Source organism: Bombina bombina, chromosome 8 (genome assembly GCF_027579735.1).
Source record: "Bombina bombina isolate aBomBom1 chromosome 8, aBomBom1.pri, whole genome shotgun sequence".
Lineage (NCBI taxonomy): Eukaryota > Metazoa > Chordata > Amphibia > Anura > Bombinatoridae > Bombina > Bombina bombina.
In genome coordinates this window covers 44807576-44821596 of record NC_069506.1, presented here as the reverse complement: position 1 = coordinate 44821596, position 14021 = coordinate 44807576, and the positions used below count along the sequence as shown (strand labels likewise).

The 14021-nt window shown below is 38.9% G+C and overlaps 1 protein-coding gene across 1 annotated transcript in view; it reads right to left on the bottom strand.

The window, feature by feature from the left end:
* Positions 1 to 14021, bottom strand: part of PANK4 (pantothenate kinase 4 (inactive)) — a 178875-nt gene that overhangs the window by 19160 nt on the left and 145694 nt on the right. The window contains exon 16 of the mRNA XM_053690347.1: positions 8436 to 8540. Coding sequence (XP_053546322.1) covers positions 8436 to 8540 — 105 coding nt within the window. The remainder of the gene's footprint in view (positions 1 to 8435; positions 8541 to 14021) is intronic.

Sequence of the window (14021 nt, the reverse complement as noted above, 5' to 3'; positions counted from 1 at the left end):
CTGGTGAACTGTGCATATTTGGCAATTTAAATCATTCATTACATTAAAAAATTATAACAATTTTCTTAAACCGTGTATGGAACTATGAGACAAAGTCACAACTACAGCCCATGAATTTTATCAGGGATGCAGATCTTCTTTTTCTGTAAATGTGTATACTATGCCACTGGGTGATGTCTCATAAGGGAGTTTAGGGAAACTAGGTGTGGATTCCCTGCCCAATCTGCTGAGGAATAAGGCCCATAGAAGGCAGAAACAATCCGGGGTTGCCATGTTCTGCTTTCCGAGGAGGACTGCCTGGTATTTTGGGGCTGGACCACCATTTTCAGATGAGGTCAGACTGATATACTTCAGGACAGTTTGTGAAAAAGACAACAGGACTAAAAGAGGATGCTCCCAGATTGTGATCTGCCAAAGAACCAGCTACTGAACTGTAAATATGTAAATTAATGTGGCCTCTAATTTTCTTTAAATAGAAAAAAGTAAATAGATAAAAAAAAAACATAATTTATGTAAGAACTTACCTGATAAATTCATTTCTTTCATATTAGCAAGAGTCCATGATCTAGTGACGTATGGGATATACATTCCTACCAGGAGGGGCAAAGTTTCCCAAACCTCAAAATGCCTATAAATACACCCCTCACCATACCCACAAATCAGTTTAACGAATAGCCAAGAAGTGGGGTGATAAGAAAAAAGTGCGAAAGCATAAAAAATAAGGAATTGGAATAATTGTGCTTTATACAAGAAAATCATAACCACCACAAAAAAAGGGGTGGGCCTCATGGACTCTTGCTAATATGAAAGAAATGAATTTATCAGGTAAGTTCTTACATAAATTATGTTTTCTTTCATGTAATTAGCAAGAGTCCATGAGCTAGTGACGTATGGGATAATGACTACCCAAGATGTGGATCTTTCCACGCAAGAGTCACTAGAGAGGGAGGGATAAAATAAAGACAGCCAATTCCGCTGAAAAATAATCCACACCCAAAATAAAGTTTAAATTTTATAATGAAAAAAACTGAAATTATAAGCAGAAGATTCAAACTGAAAAAGCTGCCTGAAGTACTTTTCTACCAAAAACAGCTTCAGAAGAAGAAAACACATCAAAATGGTAGAATTTAGTAAAAGTATGCAAAGAAGACCAAGTTGCTGCTTTGCAAATCTGATCAACCGAAGCTTCATTCCTAAACGCCCAGGAAGTAGAAACTGACCTAGTAGAATGAGCTGTAATCCTTTGAGGCAGAGTTTTACCCGACTCGACATCAGCATGATGAATTAAAGATTTCAACCAAGATGCCAAAGAAATGGCAGAGGCCTTCTGACCTTTCCTAGAACCGGAAAAGATAACAAATAGACTAGAAGTCTTTCGGAAATTCTTAGTAGCTTCAACATAATATTTCAAAGCTCTAACTACATCCAAAGAATGCAATGATCTCTCCTTAGAATTCTTAGGATTAGGACACAATGAAGGAACCACAATTTCTCTACTAATGTTGTTAGATTTCACAACCTTAGGTAAAAATTTAAAAGAAGTTCGCAACACCGCCTTATCCTGATGAAAAATCAGACTCACAAGAAAGAGCAGATAATTCAGAAACTCGTCTGGCAGAAGAGATGGCCAAAAGGAACAAAACTTTCCAAGAAAGTAATTTGATGTCCAACGAATGCATAGATTCAAGCGGAGGAGCTTGAAGAGCCCCCAGAACCAAATTCAAACTCCAAGGAGGAGAAATTGACTTAATGACAGGTTTTATACGAACCAAAGCTTGTACAAAACAGTGAATATCAGGAAGATTAGCAATCTTTCTGTGAAAAAGAACAGAAAGAGCAGAGATTTGTCCTTTCAAGGAACTTGCAGACAAACCTTTATCCAAACCATCCTGAAGAAACTGTAAAATTCTCGGAATTCTAAAAGAATGCCAGGAAAAATGATGAGAAAGACACCAAGAAATATAAGTCTTCCAGACTCTATAATATATCTCCCTAGATACAGATTTACAAGCCTGTAACATAGTATTAATCACAGTGTCAGAGAAACCTCTTTGACTAAGAATCAAGCGTTCAATCTCCATACCTTTAAATTTAAGGATTTGAGATCCTGATGGAAAAAAGGACCTTGCGACAAAAGGTCTGGTCTTAACGGAAGAGTCCACGGTTGGCAAGAGGCCATCCGGACAAGATCCGCATACCAAAACCTGTGGGGCCGTGCTGGAGCTACCAGCAGAACAAACGAGCATTCCTTCAGAATCTTGGAGATTACTCTTGGAAGAAGAACTAGAGGCGGAAAGATATAGGCAGGATGATACTTCCAAGGAAGTGACAATGCATCCACTGCTTCCGTTTGAGGATCCCTGGATCTGGACAGATACCTGGGAAGTTTCTTGTTTAGATGAGAGGCCATCAGATCTATTTCTGGAAGTCCCCACATTTGAACAATCTGAAGAAATACCTCTGGGTGAAGAGACCATTCGCCCGGATGTAACGTTTGGCGGCTTAGATAATCCGCTTCCCAATTGTCTATACCTGGAATATGAACCGCAGAAACTAGACAGGAGCTGGATTCCGCCCATACCAGAATTTGAGATACTTCCTTCATAGCCAGAGGACTGTAAGTCCCTCCTTGATGATTGATGTATGCCACAGTTGTGACATTGTCTGTCTGAAAACAAATGAACGATTCTCTCTTTAGAAGAGGCCATGACTGAAGAGCTCTGAAAATTGCACGGAGTTCCAAAATATTGATCGGTAATCTCACCTCCAGAGACCCCCAAACAGCTCCCCAACCTGTCAGACTTGCATCTGTTGAAATTACAGTCCAGGTCGGAAGAACAAAAGAAGCCCCCTGAACTAAACGATGGTGATCTGTCCACCACATCAGAGAGTGTTGTACAATCGGTGTTAAAGATATTAATTGAGATATCTTTGTGTAATCCCTGCACCACTGGTTCAGCATACAGAGCTGAAGAGGTCGCATGTGAAAACGAGCAAAGGGGATCGCGTCCGATGCTGCAGTCATAAGACCTAGAATTTCCATGCATAAAGCTACCGAAGGGAATGATTGTGACTGAAGGTTTCGACAAGCTGATATCAATTTTAGACGTCTCTTGTCCGTTAGTGACAGAGTCATGGACACTGAATCTATGTGGAAACCTAAAAAGGTTACCCTTGTCTGAGGAATCAATGAACTTTTTGGTAAATTGATCCTCCAACCATGATCTTGAAGAAACAACACAAGTCGATTCGTATGAGATTCTGCTAAATGTGAAGACTGAGCAAGTACCAAGATATCGTCCAAATAAGGAAATGCCACAATACCCTGTTCTCTGATTTCAGACAGAAGGGCACCGAGAACCTTTGTAAAAATTCTTGGAGCTGTAGCTAGGCCAAACGGTAGAGCCACAAACTGGTAATGCTTGTCTAGAAAAGAGAATCTCAGAAACTGATAGTGATCTGGATGAATCGGAATATGCAGATATGCATCCTGTAAATCTATTGTGGACATATAATGCTCTTGCTGAACAAAAGGCAGGATAGTCCTTACAGTTACCATTTTGAATGTTGGTATCCTTACATAACGATTCAATATTTTTAGATCCAGAACTGGTCTGAAGGAATTCTCCTTCTTTGGTACAATGAAGAGATTTGAATAAAACCCCAGCCCCTGTTCCAGGACTGGAACTGGCATAATTACTCCAGCCAACTCTAGATCTGAAATACATTTCAGAAATGCTTGAGCCTTCGCTAGGTTTACTGGGACACGGGGAAAAAAAAAATCTCTTTGCAGGAGGTCTTATCTTGAAGCCAATTCTGTACCCTTCTGAAACAATGTTCTGAATCCAGGGATTGTGAACGGAATTGATCCAAATTTCTTTGAAAAAACGTAATCTGCCCCCTACCAGCTGAGCTGGAATGAGGGCCGCACCTTCATGTGGACTTGGGAGCTGGCTTTGGTTTTCTAAAAGGCTTGGATTTATTCCAGACTGGAGATGGTTTCCAAACTGATACCGCTCCTGAGGATGAAGGATCAGGCTTTTGTTCCTTGTTGTGACGAAAGGAACGAAAACGATTATTAGACCTAAATTTACCTTTAGATTTTTTATCCTGTGGTAAAAAAGTTCCTTTCCCTCCAGTAACAGTTGAGATAATAGAATCCAACTGAGAACCAAATAATTTATTACCCTGGAAAGAAAGGGAAAGCAGAGTAGACTTAGAAGACATATCAGCATTCCAAGTTTTAAGCCATAAAGCTCTTCTAGCTAAAATAGCTAGAGACATATACCTGACATCAACTCTAATGATATCAAAGATGGCATCACAAATAAAATTATTAGCATGTTGTAGAAGAATAATAATGCTATGAGAATTATGATCTGTTACTTGTTGCGCTAAAGCTTCTAACCAAAAAGTTGAAGCTGCAGCAACATCCGCTAAAGATATAGCAGGTCTAAGAAGATTACCTGAACATAAGTAAGCTTTTCTTAGAAAGGATTCAATTTTCCTATCTAAAGGATCCTTAAAGGAAGTACCATCTGCCGTAGGAATAGTAGTACGCTTAGTAAGAGTAGAGACAGCCCCATCAACCTTAGGGATTTTGTCCCAAAATTCTAATCTGTCAGATGGCACAGGATATAATTGCTTAAAACGTTTAGAAGGAGTAAAAGAATTACCCAAATTATTCCATTCCCTGGAAATTACTTCAGAAATAGCACCAGGGACAGGAAACACTTCTGGAATAACTACAGGAGATTTAAAACCTTATCTAAACGTTTAGATTTAGTATCAAGAGGACTAGAATCCTCAATTTCTAATGCAATTAGGACTTCTTTAAGTAAAGAACGAATAAATTCCATTTTAAATAAATATGAAGATTTATCAGCATCAACCTCTGAGACAGAATCCTCTGAATCAGAAGAACCAATATCAGTATCAGAATGATGATGTTCATTCAAAAATTCATCTGAAAAATGAGAAGTTTTAAAAGACTTTTTACGTTTACTAGAAGGAGGAATAACAGACATAGCCTTCTTAATGGATTTAGAAACAAAATCTCTTATGTTATCAGGAACACTCTGAGTATTAGATGTTGACGGAACAGCAACAGGTAATGTAACAGTACTAAAGGAAATATTATCTGCATTAGCAAGTTTGTCATGACAAACAGTACAAACAACAGCTGGAGGAACAGATACCAAAAGTTTACAGCAGATACACTTAGCTTTGGTAGCTCCAGCACCAGGCAGCGATTTTCCAGAAGTATCTTCTGACTCAGCTTCAACGTGGGACATCTTCAATATGTAATAGAAAAAAACAACATATAAAGCAAAGTTGATCAAATTCCTTAAATGACAGTTTCAGGAATGGGAAAAAAATGCCAGTGAACAAGCTTCTAGCAACCAGAAGCACAAAATAATGAGACTTAAATAATGTGGAGACAATAGTGACGCCCATATTTTTTTAGCGCCAAAAAAAGACGCCCACATTATTTGGCGCCTAAATGGTTTAGGCGCCAAAATGACGTCACATCCGGAAAGCTGACACCTTTGGCGCAAAAAAAACGTCAAAAATGACGCAACTTCCGGCGACACGTATGACGCCGGAAACAGAAAAAAAAATTTTGCGCCAAAAAAGTCTGCGCCAAGAATGACGCAATAAAATGAAGCATTTTCAGCCCCCGCGAGCCTAACAGCCCACAGGGAAAAGTCAAATTTTAAGGTAAGAAAAAATGATTTATTCATATGCATTATCCCAAATATGAAACTGACTGTCTGAAATAAGGAACGTTGAACATCCTGAGTCAAGGCAAATAAATGTTTGAATACATATATTTAGAACTTTATATAAAGTGCCCAACCATAGCTTAGAGTGTCACAGAAAATAAGACTTACTTACCCCAGGACACTCATCTACATGTAGTAGAAAGCCAAACCAGTACTGAAACGAGAATCAGTAGAGGAAATGGTATATATAAGAGTATATCGTCGATCTGAAAAGGGAGGTAAGAGATGAATCTCTACGACCGATAACAGAGAACCTATGAAATAGACCCCGTAGAAGGAGATCACTGCATTCAAATAGGCAATACTCTCCTCACATCCCTCTGACATTCAACTGCACGCTGAGAGGAAAACCGGGCTCCAACCTGCTGCGGAGCGCATATCAACGTAGAATCTAGCACAAACTTACTTCACCACCTCCATAGGAGGCAAAGTTTGTAAAACTGATTTGTGGGTGTGGTGAGGGGTGTATTTATAGGCATTTTGAGGTTTGGGAAACTTTGCCCCTCCTGGTAGGAATGAATATCCCATACATCACTAGCTCATGGACTCTTGCTAATTACATGAAAGAAAAACGTAAATGTGAGCAGCATTTTCAGACATATGCCTCCAAGTCAGATGGAGACGTCAGGTGAAATTAGTACTTTCTACTTCTCTCTCTTCAAACTGGCAGAAATTAAATCTCCTGAAGTTCTTAGTAACAGCCATAAGCGGCCATGAACAATGTGTGAGAAAGTAAAGGCTAGGATTACTGCTCCTTCCCGAAACGCGTAAGCCAGCTTACAGAGTCATGCTCGTTTTATGTGTGAGTTGTCGTAATTCAAATTTGGACTGTAATATAGCACAACTGGGCTCCCTGTGATAACGTTAAACCTACCGGCAGATGTGGAACTCCACGATGTTTGGTGGATGCTGCAGTTATTCCCGACAGTGGGTAAAATGCTTGAGTGTGGGACAGTTAAGCAATGGAACAGCCGCTGCTTCCCCACAAAGATAACCAGGGCAGCACAGTTAAACCACGGCAGTTATGAGACTTAGAATCTTTGTTATGGTCTTTGGGACTATTATAGAGACAAATTAAAAAGGGTCCCGGCGTATTATACCTGACATTATATGCATGAAGTTTGTTTGGTATGGGACTCAGATATTTCATTGGGATTGTGTGGTTCAAAGTAAAGAGACCTCAGAAGAATACGTTTTCTTCAGACATCACAAAGAATTGGCACTAAAAAATGGTTTGTTTGTTTTTTGAGGTCTTTGCTCAAAATTAATATTTTAGAATAAGATATAATATATTTGTAAAGCACAAACCAACATAGCTTTATGTGCTATTTTTGCGTACAGTTATTATAGTAGACTAATATTGTGTCCTAAAAAAATAAGACCAGATTTTAAAAAGTATTAAAGGACAATTAAACTTGACATTTCAACAACACATAAAATGTTTCATTATTGCAAGTGGAACATTATCGCATAATACATTCATTGTTTATTTTGCAGCCTTTCATTGTAAAACATCTAAAAAAAGTGTTTGCTTCACGTTAATACTTTAAGGCAATTTATATGAGCTTTTGTTTACTTTTCCCTCACTTAAGCTTCTATAGTGTCACATGCTTTTAAAAGGTGGATGCATCAACAATCATGATAGGCAAATAATTATTTGCAATAATAACTAAGTTGAATCAGTGCTAAACCCCCTTAAAGGGACACTGAACCCAAATTTTTTCTTTTGTGATTCAGACAGAGCATGCAATTTTAAGCAACTTTCTAATTTAATCCTATTATCAATTTTTATTTGCTCTCTTGCTATCTTTATTTGAAAAAGAATACATCTAAGCTTTTTTCTTGGTTCAGGAGTCTGGACAGCACTTTTTTTATTGGTGGATGAATTTATCCACCAATTAGCAAGGACAACCCCGGTTGTTCACCAAAAATGGGCCAGCATCTAAACTTACATTCTTGCATTTCAAATAAAGATACCAAGAGAATAAAGAAAATTTGATAATAGGAGTAAATTATAACGTTGCTTAAAATTTCATGCTCTATCTGAATCACGAAAGAAAAATGTAGGGTTCAGTGTCCCTTTAAGGGAATACAAGAGGCCAGGTTACCCCACTCTGTACATGTGGAAACAGAGTTTGTGCTATATCTCAATACTAGTTTGTGATTGGTTTGCAGGGGTTCTTTTTTCTGGGGGGACAGGGAAATAAGTAAAAAGAACAAACATAAAACAAAATACTCATTTGACAAAATAAAGTGGCAGTTTTCATTGCAAAATTATTCTTATAATCATGTAGTTTACAATTTGTGTTTAGTGTCCTTTTAAATACATTAGAATAGCATAACGAACACATGCATCACAAAAAGACAACACAATAACATTTACTCTGAATTTCAAATGAGTAGTAGATTTCTGACAAATTTAAAAGTTGCTTCCATTTTACCTGCCCCCTCTATCACAGCCATCAGCCAATCACAAAAGCAAAAACTCTTGCACATGCTCAGTAGGAGCTGGTGTCTCAAAGTGTGCATATAAAAATATTCTGTACATTCTGATAAGGGAAGAACATTTTTTAAACTGTGTGCTCTGAATCATGAATCATTTAATTTAGACTTTAGCGTCCCTTTAAGGAAACATGCTTTTCACAGTACCTCTGTACCTCTTGCAAGCAGCTCTCTCACAAAAGGAAAAACTCCCAAAATGATGTCTATTCCGCTGTTATCCACAAATATTAAGGCACATTTATGAGGAGGACCCTGGAATACATAAAGTTTCATAAACATTATTGTTAAATAAAGTACAAAGTATCATCATTTTCATTCAACATGCACCACATTCCTTGTCACAGGGTTGGCAAATACAAATAACTATAGTCCGTTAAAAACTCAGCAAAAAAAAAAAACACTTAAAGGGGAAGATTACACCTTAGTGTTATATAAAAATATATATGTGTATATCCCCAAAATAGGGAATATACAATCATATAAAATAGGGGCGCTATCTGATTAAACAAAATAATAACACAATACAAAATTGTGAATAATCACAGTTCTTAGTATATATAATTCTAGGATAAAATATCACTTAGGCATATACATAAAAACAATAATAAATTATAATAATGTACAAATATAAATATAAGTGTTGGTATCCTAAAAGACAAAAATAAAGTCCAAATAAAGTCCAAAAAATGCCCAATAATTACAGAGATGAAAGGCAGCTCTCCTCGATGTATAAGGCCGTCCACAACGAGTTAATCTATAAAGAAGCAGAGAAGGCGCCACATAGCATAATTCCGTATAATGTATCAAGATATAAATTTGTAGCTTAAATGCACTCACGTGTAGGAAAGCACCAAGATGTGGTGCTGACTGGGCAAGCTGGAACCTAAGAGTTGTCCGGTAAACTCTCCTCTCAAGCAAAGACTCCCAGAAGCCAAAATGGTGGTCACAAAAGAGGCTATGTTATCAGGCAAGGCACTGTTCCACCTCCAGCAGTTTAGGGAGTTTGTTCCAAATAAATGTATCCAAAGAGAAGCAAAGTAGCAAGATTGTATATAATAAAAGTGTTTATTTAAACACATTAAAAACACAGCAACAGGGATGTTTTAAGTGCCTTGGATGCACAACGTGCAATTCGATGATACAGAGTAAAACCTTCCACCATCCACATACTACCAAGAGTTTCAAGATCCAACACCATCTAACTTGCTCCACTCCATTTGTGGTCTATCTGCTGAATTGCACATGTGGGATGTACTACGTCGGCAAGACTGATGACGACATCAAGAAGAGGATGGCTAACCATCGGAGTGCCATTAGGACGGCACTCAAAGATGGTACATCGGAACAACCAGTGGCACGCCACTTTTTACAGATGAACCACACGGTGATGGACTTACGCTTCATACTTATTGATCATGTGCCAACACTGACACAAGGAGGTAACAGAAAGAAGAAGCTCATACAAATTGAAGCCAAATGGATCCATAGACTTGGAACGGTACACCCTGGTGGACTTAATGCAAATGTGGACTGGCACTGTTTCTTATAGTACCTGTTCTAGAGTTAGAATTGGTACGATGTCTTCAAACACACCAATTACGAATGAGAGTCCATGTACATTCTTTGATGCCCTGGTGGGCATATCGAGAGTCCACGCACATTCCATCTACTAATCACTTACTTTGCAAAACCATACTCTAGGTGACAGGAAGTTCCACCTTCTAGTTTAGTACCCAACAATTGTTAGGACTTTAGAGATATAATTCCCTACTGACGTGATGATATAATAAATTTTATAGCTTATGTGGTTAATAGAGCCACATGTTTTATTTAGATATATGTAGAGCCCTTGACATCCCGCCAGTGTATATCTTGTGAACCCCCCCCCTTTTTATAATTACGGTCTAGTTCATCCCCACTTTACACTGTGGTCCCACTGTCAGTCTTGGGTTGCTAGGGAATATTGGCTAGTATTAGTATACAGTGGACATTTTAACTAGATAGCCTGAATATGTGTCTTTTTATTAACAGAATTGACAGCTTACCATCTAGACGAATCCTAGTTAGATTCCAGATTTTAAGACATATGGCTAGATTTATGCTTTAGTGTTGAAACAAGGTTTCCACTGGATTTTTTAATATAGATTTACTAAGATCGTAGAGGTTCCCTACTTATCTCTGTATTGAAATCGAAGTTAAATCTCAGATATCCGCTGCCAGCTCTATCACCTGACAACTGCTAACTGAGCCAGCTTTTAGAGAATCGGATACGGAGATCGTGTATATTATCTCCCCTAATTTGCTAAGTTACTAGCAGTGTCTAATTAGACTACAGTATCCGTTCAACTGGCCCAGTTAGTTTATACTGGCACTGTGTGAGCTATGTATATAGTACTGTATAAGTAGCTCAGGGTTGCCATGACAACCTGCTGCTGGCATACAGATGACAGCCTCCTTTTGGTGATATCAGTTGCATCACGGCATGTTGCCATGGCAACACATAACACTGCTCCGGACATTGCGCGCTGTGATTTGACAGTAACCCGGATGCACACACGCTCCCTTAGACCACGCTGGGTTTAGCGTGGTAGTGAATGGCGGATTACATTTACTGCCTGGCAACTTACGTATATGTTTAAAAAGTAAGCCGTTTTATACTGTTGTATCAATTTAATTTTATGCCCTATGTGTTTAAAACATTATGTGCTGCAGAGGGTAGATTGAATATTATGTTGACTTTTATTATGTTGACTTTGGTTATGCTCCATAGCCACTCATTATATTGTCACTTACACATTAATATGTCACAATAGATGTATATCCTATACACAGGCTTTTTTATTAATATTGTATACTATGGTGGTATTATACATTAGTGTAATTATTTTTGTTAACATACATCTCCTATTGATTTGATTTGATGTATTGTGATTGGCTGAAATTTGATGGGGGAGGGGTTGTATTTGTTATTTAACACTGCTTGAATCACATTTTGGGTTGTCTGAGGAAGGGGTGAATGCCCCGAAACGTCACTGCCGAATAAAATAGTTGTTGTATTTAAATCCCTCAAATGACTTTGAGTCAGCAAAAGGCTTCTTAGATTGCTTCCCCTTGCTCCAGGACTGTTTGGACTTCCAAGAGGGCTTGGACTGATCCTGCTTGGAGGAAGAAGACGAAGACTTACCAGAGATGGAACAAAAGGAACGAAAATTACTCTGACGACCCTACTGTTTATTTCTCTTATCCTGAGGAAGAGAATGCCCCTTCCCTCCCATAATATCAGAAATAATCTCAGCCAAACCTGGCCCAAACAAGGTCTTACCCTTGTAAGGAATGGATAAAAGCTTAGATTTAGATGATACATCCGCAGACCAGGACTTTAACCATAAGGCCCTCCGCGCCAGAACAGCAAAGCCAAAAATCTTTGCTCTCAACTTGATGACCTGTAAAGAAGCATCTGCAATAAAAGAATTAGCCAATTTTAAAGCCTTAATTCTATCCTGAATCTCCTCAAGAGGAGTATTCCGCTGAATAGAATCAGACAACGCATCAAACTATATATATATCAAAATATGCAGCCGCACTGGTAACTGTAGCAATACACACAGCAGGCTGCCATTGGAATCCCTGGTGAACATACATCCTTTTAAGAAAAGCCTCCAACTTCTTATCCATGGGATCCTTAAAAGAACAACTATCCTCAAAGTGGAAATTGCTCCCTCTACCTTAGGAACTTTCTGCCAAGACTCCTTTATAGAATCCGCAATAGGAAACATCTTCCTAAAAATTGGAGAAGGGGAAGAAGGGGAAAAAGGAATTACAGGCTTCTCCCATTCCCGTGTAATAATCTCTGAAACATGATCTGGAACAGGAAAAACTTCCGCCATGGAAGGAACATCAAAAAAACAGAATTTATGTTTACCTGATAAATTACTTTCTCCAACGGTGTGTCCGGTCCACGGCGTCATCCTTACTTGTGGGATATTCTCTTCCCCAACAGGAAATGGCAAAGAGCCCAGCAAAGCTGGTCACATGATCCCTCCTAGGCTCCGCCTTCCCCAGTCATTCGACCGACGTAAAGGAGGAATATTTGCATAGGAGAAATCATATGATACCGTGGTGACTGTAGTTAAAGAAAATAAATTATCAGACCTGATTAAAAAACCAGGGCGGGCCGTGGACCGGACACACCGTTGGAGAAAGTAATTTATCAGGTAAACATAAATTCTGTTTTCTCCAACATAGGTGTGTCCGGTCCACGGCGTCATCCTTACTTGTGGGAACCAATACCAAAGCTTTAGGACACGGATGAAGGGAGGGAGCAAATCAGGTCACCTAAATGGAAGGCACCACGGCTTGCAAAACCTTTCTCCCAAAAATAGCCTCAGAAGAAGCAAAAGTATCAAACTTGTAAAATTTGGTAAAAGTGTGCAGTGAAGACCAAGTCGCTGCCTTACATATCTGATCAACAGAAGCCTCGTTCTTGAAGGCCCATGTGGAAGCCACAGCCCTAGAGAATTAGCTGTGATTCTTTCAGGAGGCTGCCGTCCGGCAGTCTCATAAGCCAATCTGATGATGCTTTTAATCCAAAAAGAGAGAGAGGTAGAAGTTGCTTTTTGACCTCTCCTTTTACCAGAATAAACAACAAACAAGGAAGATGTTTGTCTAAAATCCTTTGTAGCATCTAAATAGAATTTTAGAGCGCGAACAACATCCAAATTGTGCAACAAACGTTCCTTCTTTGAAACTGGATTCGGACACAAAGAAGGCACGACTATCTCCTGGTTATTAACACCACAGTGTCTTAAAGCCTTAAAAGTATTGCACACCAAATTTGGAAGCTTTAACCCTTAAAATAACGGAACCGGAGCCGTTTTTATATTTAACCCCTTTACAGTCCCTGGTATCTGCTTTGCTGAGACCCAACCAAGCCCAAAGGGGAATACGATACCAAATGACGCCTTCAGAAAGTCTTTTCTATGTATCAGAGCTCCTCACACATGCAACAAGTGCGCAATACAGGCGCGAAAATGAGACTCTGCCTATGATTAGGGAAAGCCCCTAGAGAATAAGGTGTCCAATACAGTGCCTGCCGGTTATTTTACAAAATTCCCAAGATTAAAATAATTCCTCAAGGCTATGGAGTATAAAATATGTTTATATATAAATCGATTTAGCCCAGAAAATGTCTACAGTCTTAAAAAGCCCTTGTGAAGCCCTTATTTACTGTCTGTAATAAAATGGCTTACCGGATCCCATAGGGAAAATGACAGCTTCCAGCATTACATCGTCTTGTTAGAATGTGTCATACCTCAAGCAGCAAAAGTCTGCTCACTGTTCCCCCAACTGAAGTTAATTCCTCTCAACAGTCCTGTGTGGAACAGCCATCGATTTTAGTAACGGTTGCTAAAATCATTTTCCTCTTACAAACAGAAATCTTCATCTCCTTTCTGTTTCAGAGTAAATAGTACATACCAGCACTATTTTAAAATAACAAACTCTTGATTGAATAATAAAAACTACAGTTAAACACTAAAAAACTCTAAGCCATCTCCGTGGAGATGTTGCCTGTACAACGGCAAAGAGAATGACTGGGGAAGGCGGAGCCTAGGAGGGATCATGTGACCAGCTTTGCTGGGCTCTTTGCCATTTCCTGTTGGGGAAGAGAATATCCCACAAGTAAGGATGACGCCGTGGACCGGACACACCTATGTTGGAGAAACTTATTAAGTT